Source organism: Carlito syrichta, unplaced genomic scaffold, assembly GCF_000164805.1.
Source record: "Carlito syrichta isolate Samal-C Ts95f unplaced genomic scaffold, Tarsius_syrichta-2.0.1 Scaffold311602, whole genome shotgun sequence".
In the NCBI taxonomy this organism is placed as follows: Eukaryota; Metazoa; Chordata; class Mammalia; order Primates; family Tarsiidae; genus Carlito; species Carlito syrichta.
The window spans coordinates 828,580-845,749 of NW_007255698.1; the positions used below are offsets into that span (position 1 = coordinate 828,580).

Sequence of the window (17,170 nt, forward strand, 5' to 3'; positions counted from 1 at the left end):
TCCTCTACAATAAATAAAAAAATCAGCTGGGCGTGGTAGCGCATGCCTGTAATTCCGGCTACTTGGAAGGCTGAGGTGGAAGGATCGCCGGAGCCCAGCAGGTCGAGGCTGCGGTGGCTGGGAGCGGCCACTGCACTCCAGTCTGGGCGACAGAGTGAACTCCAACCCAAAAAAAAAAAAAAAAAAAAAGAATTGGAGAGAAATGGAACACACTAAAGACTATATCATGTAAAGATGCACACGTATGTGATAAAAACATGTTTTAAAAATATATCTAAATCATATCATATTTAGATATAATGCGATAGTTTTTAGAAAACAAGCAAAGTATAAAGACAAAAATTCATGATAGTGGTTTTCTTTGGGTGAAGCACAGAGTTCCATAGGTAGTTCAGTGTGTGGGATTAATGTATATTTTTATTCTGCTTTGTGACTTTTGTATATATCAAATGTTCTATTAAAATAATAAAGGAAAAGAAGAAGATTGAGTTGCATTAACTAAGCTATGCAAAAGGAAAACATGGTTCAGACACATTATTTCTCTGAGGACAAGTTTTTTAAAGATCGAGGATGGGGTCCGAGGAGTTTTATGTATGTCCCTATTGCCTTCGATCAAGAACACTCTTTTCAGATGCCTTGAAGTGTCACTGACTTAATGGTTCCAAGACTCCTTTGGGGAAATGATGCTTCAGGAGGACCAACAAGAATCGAAGAAATTAGCCTGTCAGAAAAACAGACTTCATTTTATGGGGATTTAAATGTAAATCCTGCTGGTTAAATTAGTGGAGACAAGTCAGCCTTGGTTTCAGGAACAGAAGTCCCTTTTCTTGACAATCCTGATCTCACCCCACCCAGGATTTCTAACTGTGAGAACATTTCCATTCTGTATATGGAACAAGTTGTAGTCGCCAGACGTTTGATTTTTCCCGCCAGTAGACTATTACGTACTGTCTTTAAAAGAACACTACAGTAACCTTGAGTCATATTTACCCATTTCAGTTTAGTCAGTGCCTATGCCAGAACACTGTTGAGAGTGGGCTGGATTTGACTGCAGCAGCGACCCACTCTACAATCTTAACAAAACAGGTCAGATTCCCCCCAAATGCTGCGTGTCCCCGGTGGGCTGGCAGAGGGTTGCTGCACACAGCCGTTGAGGGGTTCCTGCCATTGGGCTTCTTACCATCATCTGCAGTACCCAGAACAGCTTCCGTGTTCTGCATCAGGCTCAGACAGAGACTGGGGACCACCTATCGTTCACCCAGGCAACCTGCAACACAGCTAGCCACACTGTACTGGCCAGAACTAGCCCTGAGGTTCTACCTACCTGGAAGGGTCAGGAAGCAGTCATCACTGCCAGAGATAGGAATGCCAAGACTCAGCTGGAACCCTACGAGCTGGGCAGAGAGATCTTTCATGTAGGCACATGCTCGTGTCTGCTAGTCTGCAGACATTTTATCTGAACTACATCTTAGATGTTGAAAATCATATATCAACAACTGGTCATTTACTTTTTGGTATTCTATGTAGGTTTTTTGCTCCCCCTCCCTTTCTGGTTGAATGTAGAGATCATTGAGATTTGGTGCATAAAAATAAATCAGCGAAACAGCTCAAGGGAGAATTACATAAATTTCATGTATGCATTGATGTTTCTCTGTTGTCTCCTTTCTTATGGCAGCATGAAAACATTCCTTTTGAAGACAAGATTGCCTCAGTGAAAGTGGTAAGTTCATGTCCCAGGCAGCTAGATGTTGTGTGCTGAAACTACAGCCACAGGTGAATGTATCTGCAGGTTGGCTAGCACTTTGCATACTGAGTATGTTTCAGTGTATTCTTGAAAGTAGATAAGAAGATTAAGATAATGAAATAAAAGTTTGTGTGAGCTGTTTTATGTAATAAAACTATAGTCTTAAAATTTTATCCAGGAAAAAAATTGTGTACATTAGTTTGAACCAGTATGTGTTCAGGATTAATGTCTGTTAAAGAGCGTAAGTGAATTTCTGAATTCCCAGTCACGGTGAGGCTTCCCAGGGGTCCAACCAGGACTGTACCTGACTGATTGGGATGGCCGGCTTCTATAATTCTCTGTGTGCAGAACCAGTGGGGCAAGCACGGGAGAAAGAAGGAGCGTGTGTTAGAAATGACCAGATGAGGAATGGAGTACCGTTTCTCTCCTTGAGAAGCAGGGTTTTAACTGAGGTCTCAAGGGTAAGTAGGAGTTTGCCAGGCTCAGTGACAAGATTATAAGCACTGTGGGAGCAATGTATGCAGGTGCACAGAGAAAGGGGCACCTAACGTGTGCCAGGACTGGCCAGGAGCTGGCTGGGTGCTTGGACGGCACGAACCAGTTTGCAGAAGGAAGGCAGGAGGGACAGGCAAGGCCAACCCTGTACCTTCTCGGCGATCTGTGGAACTGGGGATTCTGTCCTGAAGGCAACGAAAGACTCTGAGCATTCAAGCAGGGTGTGGCAACGTCAGGTTTAAGTCCTTAAAAGAGTCCCTCAGTTAAAACGTGGAGAGCACCTGAGGGAAAGGCACAGTGGCTCACAGAGGGTATGGTGAGACTTGCCATGTAGCGATGGAGATGAGGTCTTGGACAAGGTACTATCCACTTTCTCACCGCCCAGAATTCAGTAGGAGAACACTCATGTTTATTTTGAACGGTGAAAATAAGAGTTTCTTTGACTTCTTCTAACATTTCTCTTTTAGGATTTTCTGTGGCATCCTGAGGTTAATGGTTCTATGAAACAGTGCATCAAAGTGTGGACTGAGGTCTGTATTTGAAAATATAGGCCATCTTTTTGAGCAACCAAATTTTAAACCCATGAGCATCTGTTTCTCTTCCTTTGCCACTTTATACCCCCTTCCAAATAGCAGCTGGGCTGTGCTGGGCTGACCCTGGTTCTTTCCTGGGAGGAGAAAGTGTCAATCTGACGTCTCTGTCCTATTGTAACCACCCCGACCCCTAGGCTGCTGATGCTTATGCCGTACTCTTTAGACTTAGGGTTTTTTGTTATTGGTGTAGTTTAGCTAGTTCAGACCCAGTAATCTTCCCAGCACAATGTACATTCTCTTGACCATTTTCCACTTTGTCCTCCAAACCCATACCCGGGTCCTTCAAGGGACTTTGCATATATTTTCATAGCTTTTATTCCCTTGGTCATTAGATTTGTGACCCAGCAGACAGGGCTAGTATGTTTTAGCTTATAAAATTTGGAGATAAATTAGATATATTACAAGCACACCAGTAACCTCAGGAACTCTCTAATTTACTCAAGAGTTCAGGACAATATAAAGTCACATAGGAACTCAGTAACTTGGGTGAACTTAGAGTCTATAATACTGAGTGATCTATCACAGAAACAAAGAACTGAGTACCACATGTTCTCACTCATAAGTGGACTGTGAACAATTATCATAATACTATAACAAAGTGATTGGCAGTAGTGGGAAACTGCTGGGGTGGGGGTGGGATATTGGCAGTGATGGGGAACTGCTGGGGGGTGGGGAGGGGCACATCTCATCAAGGGTACCTGAATAATGACCATTTATATACCTGACACTGAATTGTAACCCACATCTTTAAAATAATAAAAGACAAGAACACCGAAACATTAACCAAGCAAGCATCATGCCATCATCCTGTGTCAACACGTAGCCATCTAAGATTTTAGGTTTTGTGATGGCTTCCTATTATAACAACAATAAAGAAGAAGAAGAATAAGGAGTTATAAAAACTTAAAATGGATTGGAAGGAAGAAGAGCATAAGTTTCAAAGAAAAAATGGAATGATGCTATTTGCCTCAATTCTCTGACCAGGAAACAGCTCCATGACAAAGCTTTCTCTTGCTTTAGGATTCCACTGCCAAGCCCCACGTGATCGTAGCCGGAGCTGCCACAGTGAGTGATTGTCTACATGTTTATGTGAGGAGTTTTGTTTCACACTGAAGGATGCACTAGGGAAATTTAACTTACATTAAATAGAATTCTTGATTGCACTTATATTTTAATTTCTATTTCTGTTATAATCAAACAAGACCTGAATGAACTTAGGAAATTTGGTGTCAAGTGTTAGTTTTCTTTCGTATCTAAGATTGTATTCTTCTTGAATGTTATATTTTGAAAGTCTAATTTTCTAATAGCTTTTTCTACTGTCTTCATATAGTTCATGAGATAATTTGACCAAGTTTTATTCTCATATTAAATAAAAATGGGAATTATCTTAAAATAATAACCCATATTCCAGTAGGTAAATCATATTTTGGTTTTTCTGTGATAAATTCTGAATTCATGCTCAGTCTCTGCATCTCCCTAGTGGTCCATCAAGATTCACAACGGGAGCAGTGAGGCACTTTCTCAATACAAGATGAACATTACCTCCATTGCTCCACTTTTAGAAAAATTGGCAAAGACTAGTGATGTTTATTGGGTCTTACAAGGTAAGGAATGAGTAATGAAAAAATGTCATTTTGTATATACTTTGAGACATGGGTTTTTTATTATCTCTTGTTTCAAGAAGAAAAATTACTGCTTTATGAGAATATATCTTGAAATCAGATTTGCAAGATTAGAATACACTTGAGGTATTTGCTTTCCTCTTGTAAGTGTAAGGAACAGACTAATAAATATAATAAGTAAAAAATAAATAAGTAACATTCTCCTAGAACCTCAGCAGGCAAGATGGCAATAGACTATGTAACAAGGTGATAAGCCCCAATGGCAGCTGAGATGTTTACCTCTGGCTTTTTATTTCTTACAAAGTGTATTTATTGTGTTTGGGAAATATAGAAAAAAATATTGTCTCTTTCATAATATTGAAGTCACTGTAAGTAGATCTACTTTGAATTGACAGAATATACTTTAACTTACACCACATAGTTTATATTTAGTAATGAAATTCCTTAAGTGAAGGTGGATATTAGATTAACTCATTTCGAAATTTATTGAATGTCTATTATTTAATGCCTAGCACAATATGAAATGCCTTGGCTATTTTAGCAATTCAAGTTGTTTGTCAGAATCTCTTATGCTGATTTCCCAGTTGAATGTCAAGATGAAAGGAATAAGGAAGGGTGGTGGCAATCTGTTTTACAATTCCTATTTTAGCCACAGACTGATTGTTAACTTTTTTCATACTAAAATGAGAAAAAATAAATTTAAATTATTTATTGTAAATGATAGAATAGACAGACCTTGATTCTCAGTAATATTAACTCCTAATTGTATGAACAAAATTTACAAAATTAAGCAGTGACAGGAGGAAAGAAAAAAAAAGACTCATTCTTAATGAGGCAGTCTTCCGTGATCCTTTTTTTTTGTTGTTGTTGTTGTTGTTGGTTTTTTTTGAGTTGGAATCTCACTCAGTCGCCCAGACTGGAGTTCAGTGGCCACTCCCAGCCACCGCAGCCTCGACTTGCTGGGCTCCGATGATCCTTCCGCCTCAGCCTTCCAAATAGCTGGAACTATAGGCGTGCACCGCCACACCCGGCTAATTTTTTGATTTATTGTGGAGATGAGGTCTCGCCAAGTTGCCCATGCGGGTCTCGAACCCACGGGCTCAGGCAATTCACTCACCTCGGCCTCCCAAAGCGCGGGATTACAGGCTGAGCCACCAAGCCCGGCCCCGTGATCCATTTTTAATTTCTTGTTACCCAGTACGATTCAGCATCCAAACATTTTAAACTCTTTTTTTTTTTTTTTTTTTTTTTTGAGTTGGAGTCTCACTTGTCACCCAGGCTGGAGTGCGGTGGCATGTTCATGGCCACCGTAGCCTCAACCTGCTGGGCTTAGGTGATCCTTCTGCCTCAGCCTTCCAAACTGGAACTACAGGCACGCACTACCATGCCCAGCTAATTTTTTGATTTATTGTAGAGATAAGGTCTCGCCAAGTTCGCGAACCCCTGTGCTCAGGCAGTCCTTTCACCTTGGCCTCCCAAAATGCTGGGATTATAGGTGTGAGCCACCGTGCCAGGCCTATTTTAAACTCTTAAGATATGTTGGAACATAAAAATGTTTCCCCAAATCTGAGTACCTAGGGAAAGGACAAAGTTTCTTTAAATTTAAGAAAGATGTTGATTGACTAAAAAGTTGACTGTAAGAAAGAAATCTTTTGCAGCCCTTGGCCCACCTTATGTAAAAATAAATTATTAGGTGCCTGGTAGCATCTGGACTTTAAGGACAAAATATGAAATATGGATCAGCTAACTTGCATGACCACGATTTTTACCAATAAGTACTTTAAGTGATTTTAAAAATGTCTTTCATGTGCAGACCCTGTTTACGAAGACCTCTTAAGTGAAAACAGGAGGATGATCACCAATGAGAAGATCGACGCCTATAATGAAGCTGCAGTCAGCGTTCTGAACAGCAGCACCAGAAACTCTAAGTCTAACGTTAAGATGTTCAGTGTTTCCAAATTAATTGCTCAAGAAACCATCATGGAATCTCTGGATGGCTTACATCTTCCTGAGTCAAGCAGAGAAACTGTAAGAATTCTTGTATTTGTCAGTAGATGGAGACTGTATTGTCAGTTGACTATAGCCGTAAGTTCTTAAAAACATGGTCATAAATTATTGCAGTCTTAAGTACGTGGAGTTAATTGTTTAGAGAGGCACCGAGAAATTGTTTTGCTTTCTTTCCTCTAGCTGAATATGTGAGGTCAGAGTGTTTGTGTACTCTAAGAGAGAAAGATGGTATGGGAGGGAGGAGTGAAGCTGAATTTCCGAGCGCTGCTCCCGGTTAATAGCCGTTGTCTCACCAGAAGCTCGCAGTTCTCAGCACTCTCCTGTTTGAAAACTGCTGCCTTATTCTCTCCTTGCCTTAAACTTTAAGCTTGCAAGTTTAAGCTTCCATGAATAATTTTTTAAGATGTGAGATGATTTGTTGTTATTTCCTTGTGGTTCTTATACCCTAAACATTATTCAGGGTACAAAGCAGACCCATAACAAATCCAGGGTGGCTTATGGAAAGGGGCTAGGTTAAGTAGGCAAGAGAATTCGTAACTAACTGAACGTTTTCATGGACAGTAGGACAGATTTTTTTTTTCCTCTTAGAAAGTAATGGTTCTTAATCTTTGTGAGGGTCTTATATGCCCTTTAAGTATCTGATAGAAGGCAAGAGTTCTGTTCCTCTCCTGCAGAAGATTGTGTATGTTTGCACATGCTCATGATTGTCTGTGCACTTGAAGGGACTGGGAGGACCCCCAGAAGCTGGTTAGGCACCTTGCAGTAGAATTCGTAGACTGGCATCTGATGGGCATAGGACCCCTCCTGAAGTCTCAAGCCTACAAGGATGGGATTTTCTAAACATTCAAGTGCTTTGAATGCTGAGGCTTAAATAACATAATCGTTAGAGTTCCTCAGATACCTAAACTGGGAAACTGTTGTAAAACTAGAGTTTGACTGAAACTTTATTTTTTTTATTTTATTTTATTTTATTTTTCCTCTTTTAATTTTTATTTAAAATTGTGCAGTACAATTCAGGGCTAGGTATACAAATATTCACTGTGCAGGTACCCTTATTGATGAGGTGTGCCCCCCCGCCTTCCTCAGGCAGATATCGACTACTGTCAATCCTACCCCCTCACACCCCTCTCTGCAGTTTCCCACCACTTTTGACTGAAACTTTAGCTAGACGGACTCTTGACAGCTTTCCCAGAACAATTTTATTATCACCAAACCATGTTGAAAGTTCCACATTTTATTTAACATTATGAATCTTAGAACTGAAGACTGCTACGTGGTCTATAAGCTATAAGCCCAATGAAAGGCATATTGTAAATATTGTTAGCTAAGAATCGATCATTTTTAGGTGGCAGTTAATTTTACATGGTTTCTTCCCATCTAAAGAGTAGACTCTTAAGTATCCTTGAAACTTCTGTTTTGAAAGTCTGCTAATTAAAATTCTTTGGTCCTTATCATCTCTCAGCATTTTTTAAACGAAAGGTTAAAAAAATTAACAGCCATGAAAACAATGTTTTTAAAAAAAAAGAACGGAACAACATCAGAGTGCATTCCAAGCAGTAAGGGTAGGTATTGTTTCCTGTACGCCGTACATTATTTCCTGTTCTGGGTCACATTATAAATGAATTTTTCCTCATGTATCATAGTCCCAGAAGTTTGAAACACCCTGAACTAGCTATTACAGATTGAAGGAATACCATCACTTGCACAAGTGTTGAGGAGATGGTAGCAAAAAAGTACAAAAGCATTTTGGTTTCAGTGTTGAAAACTCAGCAGTGTTCAGCAGAGAACATTTAATGTGAAGGGCATCACTGACAAGACAATAACCAAGTAATTTGATCTGTTCACAGAGTGCGATGATTCTTATGAACGTATATTGTAATAAGATCCTGAAGCCTGTGGATGGTTCCTGCTGTCAGCCTCGGCCCCCTCTCACTCTCATACAGACTCTGGCTGCTGGGTTTTTTGCTTTATCTATTATTGGATATTTACTTTTTTATATAATTCATCGTAATGCTCATCGGAAGAATAAACCATGCACTGATTTGGAAAGTGGAGAGGAAAAGAAACATATTGTCAACACCCCCGTGTCTCCACTAGAAACCCTCTTACAGTCTTTTTGCAAACTCGGCCTTATTATGGCTTATTTCTATATGTGTGACCGTGCAAATCTGTTTATGAAGGAAAACAAGTTTTATACACATTCATCTTTCTTTATTCCAATTATCTACATCTTGGTTTTGGGAGTATTTTACAATGAAAATACTAAAGAGGTAAGGGTCATATTCTTTTTAGCTCATTTTACCCTTCTTTTTTTCATGACAAACTCTTCTGTTAAAGATCATATCGTTTACTGTGCCAGAACAAACAGCCCGTGTGTAGACCTGGGTTAAGGCTTCCTGCCGTGAGGCTCCACATAGTGCGCCCTTAGCTGTGGCTTTTGGAACAGCTCGGTGGACGTCGAGAATCACTTAATGATTGTTGAAAGTTGGAAAATGTGACTGTGAAAAGGTGTCATGACTTAGTGTTTTTTGCCTGCTTGGGGATGGAGAAAGTTGAAGCGCTTCTGATTTTATAACGGTCTTTAAGCATGAGATATTATAATCTTTTGTCTATTAGAAGAATATGTGATTATATTCACAAGTGCCTATATGCACAAACATGTATTTATGTATTTACAGTCAGATATATATACACACACAAGTTAAACTTACATAATGATGTGTCACTACTCACAGTATTCTGAATTTCCTATTTTAGAATTGCTTGCATTGCTCAGAACATTTGTGCAGTGATTTACTAGGCATGACTTATTTGGATTAGTAAATTCTGTTGTAAAAGATGCCTCTCCTATGAGGATTTTTAATCACTTCTTCATCTCCAGTGACAATATGCTAGGGAAAATAGATTGTAATAATAGGGCTTCTATGCCAATAAAGGGTAAGGAAACTATACGATCTTTTTAACTCTGAAATTTTAATGAAATATCTAGAACGCGATTTTTATATTTACAAATATATCTGTCATAGTCTAAATGGCATTTTAATATAAAACCAAAGGATCAACTTAAATATTCAAAATCTCTTTAAGTTTATATTTGTTTTTCAGATTCATATATTTAAAATAGTTTTGCAGTATCTTTTAGCAAGAAATAAAATGGCAGGTTTTTTTTGTTTGTTTGTTTGTTTTTTCTGAGTTAGAGTCTCACTCTGTCGCCCAGACTGGAGTGCAGTGGCCGCTCCCGGCCACCGCAACCTCGACCTGCTGGGCTACCGCGATCCTTCTGCCTCAGCCTTCCAAGTAGCTGGAACTACAGGCGCGCACTACCACGCCCGGCTCATTTTTTATTTATTGTAGAGATGAGGTCTCGCTAAGTTGCCCAGGTGGGTCTCGAACCCACAGGCTCAGGCAATCCACTCACCTCAGCCTCCCAAAGGCGCGGGATTACAGGCTGAGCCACCGAGCCTGGCTACAATGGCAGTTTTTAACTCTCTCTCACCACTACCACCATCACCAAGATTTAAAAAAAATTTTTTTTGAGTTGACGTCTCATTCCATCTCCCAGCCTGGAGTGCAGTGGCACGCTACCGGCTACCGCAGCCTCAACCTGCTGGGCTCCGGTCATTCTTCCGCCTCAGCCTTCCCAGTAGCCGGAACTACAGGCGGGCGCTACCACGGCTGGATAATTTTTTTGCTTATTGTAGAGATGAGGTCTCGCCAAGTTGCCCAAGCGGGTCTCGAACCTGCGGGCTCAGGCAATCCACTCCCCTCGGTCTCCCAAAGCTCTGGGATTACAGGCTGAGCCACTGAACCCGGCTCCAAGATTCTTTTGTCAGAAGTATTAACTTCATATCCTTTAAGAAAAATTCAGCATACTTAATATGTACTGTCCAAGTAATTCCTGGTGAATTTTAAAACAGATTTTCGTTCCTTTACAGACTAAAGTATTAAATCGAGAGCAAACAGATGAATGGAAAGGCTGGATGCAACTTGTGATTTTGATTTATCATATTTCTGGAGCAAGTACAGTAAGTATTTTGAATCAAGTTCAGAAAGTTTAGGAAATAATGTCATTTTGGTATTTCTTCAAGGCCACCAGTTTCTTTGTGTTTTATATTCTCTACCAGTTAGAAACCCTTCTTTTTTTTAATTGATTTAAAATATTTTATTTTATTTTATTTTAAAGATGTTTGTTACAAATTACAATTCAGGGTCAGGTATACAAATGTTCATTATGCAGGTAGCCTTGTTGATGAAGTGTGCCCCCCATCCCCTGGCAGTTTCCCATTACTGCTAGTCCCACCCCCTCCCCCTGGCAGTTTTTCACTATTGCCAATCCCTTTCTAATGATATTATGATAATTGTTCAAGTTTTGCTTATGAGTGAGAACGTGTGGTACTCAGTTCTTTGTTTCTGTGATAGATCACTCAGTATTATAGACTAAATCCATCCAAGTTGCTGTGAAGTTCATAATTTTATCCTTTATGACTGTGTAATCTTCCATCGTGTATATGTACATTTTTTTAATCCAGTCCTCTTTTGATGGGCAGGACAGTTGGTTCCATGTTTTTGCTATTGTGAATAATGCTGCAGTAAACATGTGTGTGCAGGTATCTTTTTCATAGAGTGATTCGAGTTCCTCCGGGTACATTCCCAGAAGGAGAATTGCAGGGTTGTATGGAAGGTCGATTTTTAGATCTTTTAGGAATCACCAAACTGTTTTTCCCAAAGGTTGTACTAGTTTACACTACTAGAGACCCTTCTTATATATTTCCTACCCAGTCTTCCTGTTGCTTATTCTTCTCCTAATTCATTGAAAATGTAAAATCTTAAAAGCAAAATCGTTTGTTTTAAAAAGATAAAGCAATAATTGATTTGTATTTACTTGGCCTTAATTTTGATTTGATAGAAATTGCTGATATCTAAGGGTATTAGTTCATACTATCTTGTTGGACAGCTAATGTAAAGTTATTGAGACACTGCAGATGTACAACTGCAAAGAATTTAGAATAGGCAGGTTACTATCCAAACAAATTCAATTAGATCATTGTATTTTATATTCTGTACTTCACTGTATTTTAGTAAGTTTGGCCAGCCAGTTTTACATTTAGAAGCCTGACAAACCTGGAACTCTTGCCAGTGTTCAGACAGTCTAGGTACAGGTGGACTGCTGTGGTGGAGCCTGCAGGGTATGCCATGCTTTGGAGCACTGTTACCTGCTCCATGGTGGAAGATGCTTCCTGTGGTCACTCAGTGCCTTTTAAACCTGGACAAATCTGTTTATTCCTTCTTCCTAGGTGTCTTAAAAGACAGGATTATCATGATCTGTGGTCACCTCGGACAGGGCAGGTCCAGAGAAAATATATTTGTTCTGAGTTGGAGCATTCCAGCTCCATGATAATTAATATTCCAGCTACAATATTGCAGTTAACGTTACAGTTAACAGCTACATTGCAGGCCATCCTGACCACCAATTTTCATGCAACTTTTTTTTTTTATAAAGATGCAGACGGACTTCTGTAAAATATGTTTTAAAAATTTAAGATGGCCAGATGTGGTGGCTCCAGCCTGTAATCCCAACATTTTGGGTGGTTGAGGTGAGAGGTTTGCCTGAGCCTGTGGGTTTGAGACCAGGCTGGGCAGCATGGTGAGACCTTGTCTCTACAATAAATCAAAATTAGCCCATGGTAGCACGCACCTGTAGTTTCAGCTACTTGTAAGGCTGAAGCAGAAGGATCACCGGAGCCCAGCAAGTCGACGCTGGGGTGGCTATGAGTGTGCCACTGCACTCTAGCCTGGGCGACAGAGTGGGACTCCAACTCAAAAATATTTAAGAAGCTCATTCATAATTTGGAAGCTACTGAACTGCTTTCTATTGCTTTATTTGCTTTTATAAAGCACACATCTGTAAATAGTATCTGAATCAATGATAAATTGAGATAAGAGGGCCGTGTTGCCTAGAAAGGAGAATTTTGGAAATTTCTTAGCAGCAATTAAAAAGGTAAACAAGGCTGGGCACGGTGGTTTAAGCCTGTAATCCCAACACTTTGGGAGGCCGAGGTGAGAGGATTGCCTGAGCCCAGGGATTTGAGACCAGCCTGGGCTACTTGGTGAGCTCTTGTCTCTACAATAAAGCAGAAACTTAGCCAGGCGTGATAGTGCTTGCCTGTAGTCCTGGCTACTTGAGGTGGCAAGATCGCCTGAGCCCAGCAGGTCATGCTGGGGTGGCCATGAGCCTGGGTAACCTGGGTGACGTAGTGAGACTCCAACTCAAAATAAAGAAAAAAAGAAAAAAAAAGAAGGTAAACAGTGTTATCACTGGGTCTCAGATAGCTCTAACAATGTGAAAGCAGCGTTATTCTTTCTTTCTTGTCCCTTTACTAGTTTCAAAAGTTGTTGAGGGTTTGTTTGAAGGGCAGAAGGCTGAGGAATGAAGTGTAATTTTACTGAAATCATGTGGCTGTGCTATGCATGTGTGTTTATTACATCGCCGTGATGTGTGTATTTGAAGCAACAGTGAAATTCCTTGGATACAACAGCAAAAGAAGAGCTAGTGAATTTGAGAGAGACAAGACAGTAAGAGAAACCTAAGGAGGAGAGACAGAGATACCGAGATGCTGTAGCTCAGCCCAGGATTTGTAAAATAAACCCAGGGATTCTTTAATAAGCAAGTAGCAATGAAAACTGAATCCTAGAAGTATCTCTGACATGACTAAAGACTGGGTAAATTTGGGGGAAAAGGGAGTTTGTTTTAAGAAAATACCACTCAGAGACATAATTAATTGCTGACATATTAAAGGGTGATACTATTGTTTAAAAAAATCAGGTAGAAAGAATTAATGGCAGATTGTTTCTCAAGTCAGTGGTTCCAGAAAGGATTTAGATCATACAAGGATGAAGGCAATTTGACATTCACTGTAATCATTTACCAGCCTAGCATTCTAATACATCTTCTTAGACTATATTCCGATATGTTCTCAGTTACAATTTTAAAAAGCTCCTCTTCTGGAAAGACATACTTTTCATTAAAAGATCATTTGTAATGATTAACATTCCCCTGTCCTTTTATTTAGGATTTTATGGTTAAAAATTAGCTGTAGATACAATGACAAAACATTATTTGCATAGGTTGGAACATATTTTGGAACGTGATTTGATTCTTGGATATTGAAGGGATTACCCTCATTAAAAACTTTATAACCACCACGATTATTTTAATTACCTAATCTTAATTTTTTTTTCATTTTGAGGAAAACGTCAAACTTTAGTTGTGCCATATTTTTATAATAAAAGAGAAAACTTGGTCAGAAATTCTGAGAATTATTAAAACGATCCAGATGGTTTGGCAAATTGTCGTTATTACTATAGACATTCTTTTAAAACATAATTTATATAGCCGGGCATGGTAGTGCTCATCTGTAGTTCCGGCTTGGAAGGCTGAGGCGGAAGGATCACCGGAGCCCAGCAGGTCAATGCTGGGGTGCCTGTGAGTGTGCCACTGCACTCCAGCCTGGGTGACAGAGTGAGACTCCAACTCAAAAAACAAAACAAACAAACAAAAAACTCCACATAATTTATATAAAATATGGATAAAATACTGTGAATTTAATATGGAGAAAGCAGCAGATTTGGTACATACTACAGAGGGTTTTGTGTTCCATTGTGTGGTTTTCTTCTCTGGCAGTCAGTAACTTCCATGAAAAGACTTGAATAATAGGTTATGAGAGACAATTTGGGGGACTGGAAAAGGAGTAGGACCAGAAGTCAGCCTCGCTGTGAGCTCAGGAGTCCAGATAACTTTTTCATACCAAAATTTTGTTGTGATACAACAAAATAATAATTGGAGATTTTGAATGTGATTTATATAAGAAATACTATCATATTTATATTAAATGTCTTGGGTATGATAATAATGTGGCCATGTGAGAAACTGTCTTTCTGTCTAGGGCTACGCAGTGACATATTTAGGAGCACTGTCATGTGGCCTGAAACTTATTTTTTGGTGGTTCAGTGTGGTGTACAGGTGTTCACCATACTATTCTTACAACTTTTCTGTTGGTGTAAAATATCTTAAAATAAAAAGTTGATAGAAATATTACATGAAATTTATAATAGGCCAACATTGGCAAGAACTTGGAAAATTGTTGTGATAGTGTTAAATTGTGTTTAAATGAATTATATTTACTATTTTGATATAATAACCAAGTTCAACTTTGTAATCTCATTCCTAGTTTTAAAAGGACTTCACAGCATGTTTTACGGAGAGTGATTAGAAGAATTTGGAGCATGTGTTAGGATGTTTGTCATGTGTTTTCAAATGCTTTTAGAACTCTCAGAGGTGAGAGTGGGTTGGCTCGGATCCTAGAGCTCACCACTGGTATCCAAGCCACACGAGATTGCCGTGTATCCGGCAACTGGTCAGAACTGAGATGTGCTTAGGTGTGAAATACATACCAGATCAATGTGGTTATGATAATTTCATACTAAGGTCAAAAACTTTATATAAAAAGAATGTGAATTCTCTCATAGGTTGAACTGATGTTTTGCATGTATGGAGTTAAATGAAATACATTTATTAGTATTAGTTTTGCCCGTTTCTTTTAACTCTTTAAATATACCGGTAGCCAGCCGGGCTCAGTGGCTCAGCCTGTAATCCCGCGCCTTTGGGAGGCTGAGGTGAATGGATTGCCTGAGCCCGCGGGTTCGAGACCCTCCTGGGCAGCGAGACCTCATCTCCACAATAAATCAAAAAATCAGCCGGGCGTGGTAGCGCATGCCTGTAATTCCAGCTACTTGGAAGGCAGAAGTGGAAGGATCACTGGAGCCCAGCAGGTCGAGGCTGTGGTGGCCAGGAGCAGTCACTGCACTCCAGTCTGGGCGACAGAGTGAGACTCCAACTCAAAAAAAAAAAAAAATATATATATATATACATACACATGGGGTCAGATTTCTCCCTTTCGTGAAAGGGACCTGATAGCAGTAAAGGGCCATCTAATTGCAGGATGGGATAGATGCCTTGCGAGTATGTTTGTTTTCTGCTATTAAAAGATGCTTAGGCAGATCCCCAAAGGGAATATTCTGAGTATTCAAGAGTGAGGTGGGCAAAGGCTTGTAATAGATACACTCTGAGATCATTTCAGTGCATTTCCACCTTCATCCCCTGACTGTGGTATGTTATGCTGTCACTGAAAACTTCTGACCTAGCAGTAAGTTATTTAGAAAGAACTAATGGTAAAGGGCAATAAATACAAACGCTATTGGTATGTAGATTGTTGGTGCTTAGAGGAGCTCAGGAGGGAGAAATGACATTCACCTGGCAGTGGAGACTAGCATGTTGGACCAGGCTCTGAAGAAGACAATTTTAAAACATAATTTATATAAAATATGAAAAAAATGTTGTGAATTTAATGTGGAGAAACCAGCAGGTTTGGTACATACTATGGAGGGTTTTGTGTTCCATTATGAGATTTTCTTTGAGAGTTAGTTAGGATTTGAATCAGCTAGGTGAGGCTAGGGGGGCATTCCAGGGCAGAATAAGCAGGCGAGCAAAAGAGCTGAAAGGAAGTCCAAGAAGGCCCAGGTTGAGAGACAGAACTGGTCAGTGGCTGAAGTGGAGGCCATGTGGGATTTGTGATCTATTGTAGGTTCTGGGTTTGGGGGATTTTTTTTCCAGAAAAAGTACTCTCCCTCAAAAAAGAAGCAGATGAATTCAAGGATATATGCAAAAGATACATACATTCAAGGCCTTAGGAAATGCACCAAGTGTGTCCATTTAGTTATTTTATCTCACAAAGCTGGATGATGGATCAGATGAGTGTAAAATGGAAGCCAAAGAAATTAAGCATAGATCTAGTAATTATTTCAAAATTAACGGTCTTATAATTGCAAGGGCTAGGTATCTCTGAACCAAGCAGTGCCCTGGTTATGTGGTAGACAGCGTGGATCCGTACCTGAGCATCAGGGTGAGGCATACATACAGGTGGGGTGACTGTACCTCTGAGTTGTGAGAATGAGACTTGTACAGGAGACTGCATTTCTAGTGGCCCCTGTGCTGTGCAGATTACATTCAGCTTGGGAGCACAGATAGGGTGCTCTGGAAAAAGCAATCTGCAGCCTTCAGGCTTGGTTGTGATGAAGACATGATGCAGACATGAGAAACAGAATTGCTTGATAAAATTAGAGTGGGAGGGGAATGGCATTCATAAATATACTTGCATGTTTCTGATAATGAGCATTTTTTGGCTAAGTATATTAACTATAAGTAATTTGACACTTCTTTATAGGTCTGAGATATATGTATTTACGGGGGCCAAAAAATGTGTGATTTTTGTTTGTTTTGTTTTTTATCTTCTCCTTGGGAAGATATGAAATCCTGGGCAATCTTGTACTCAGGATTTATGGAGATCAGTAGTTACGCTATCATATATTGAATTTTAACTGGGTGCAGGTTAATGTACAGCTGCTTTACATTTATTATCTCATTCCTTCCTGGCAAGACCCCTTTGAGGAAGGAGGTGATAGTCTCATTTTACAAATTAGAAAACTCAAACTTAATGTCACCTAGTTAGAAAGTAGCAGACCCGGGCTCGGTGGCTCCGCCTGTAATCCCAGTGCTTTGGGAGGCCGAGGTGAGTGGATTGCATGAGCCCGCGGGTTCGAGACCCACCTGGGCAACTTGGCGAGACCTCATCTCTACAATAAGTCAAAAATTA

The 17,170-nt window shown here is 39.8% G+C and overlaps 1 protein-coding gene across 2 annotated transcripts in view; it reads left to right on the forward strand.

The window, feature by feature from the left end:
- Nucleotides 1-17,170, forward strand: part of CASD1 (CAS1 domain containing 1) — a 37,558-nt gene that overhangs the window by 4,527 nt on the left and 15,861 nt on the right. For both annotated transcript variants that reach the window (XM_021717965.1, XM_008068857.2), the window contains exons 3-9: nucleotides 1,676-1,720; nucleotides 2,707-2,769; nucleotides 3,853-3,897; nucleotides 4,313-4,436; nucleotides 6,268-6,482; nucleotides 8,309-8,731; nucleotides 10,397-10,486. In XM_021717965.1, the coding sequence (XP_021573640.1) occupies nucleotides 1,676-1,720; nucleotides 2,707-2,769; nucleotides 3,853-3,897; nucleotides 4,313-4,436; nucleotides 6,268-6,482; nucleotides 8,309-8,731; nucleotides 10,397-10,486 (1,005 nt within the window). The remainder of the gene's footprint in view (nucleotides 1-1,675; nucleotides 1,721-2,706; nucleotides 2,770-3,852; nucleotides 3,898-4,312; nucleotides 4,437-6,267; nucleotides 6,483-8,308; nucleotides 8,732-10,396; nucleotides 10,487-17,170) is intronic.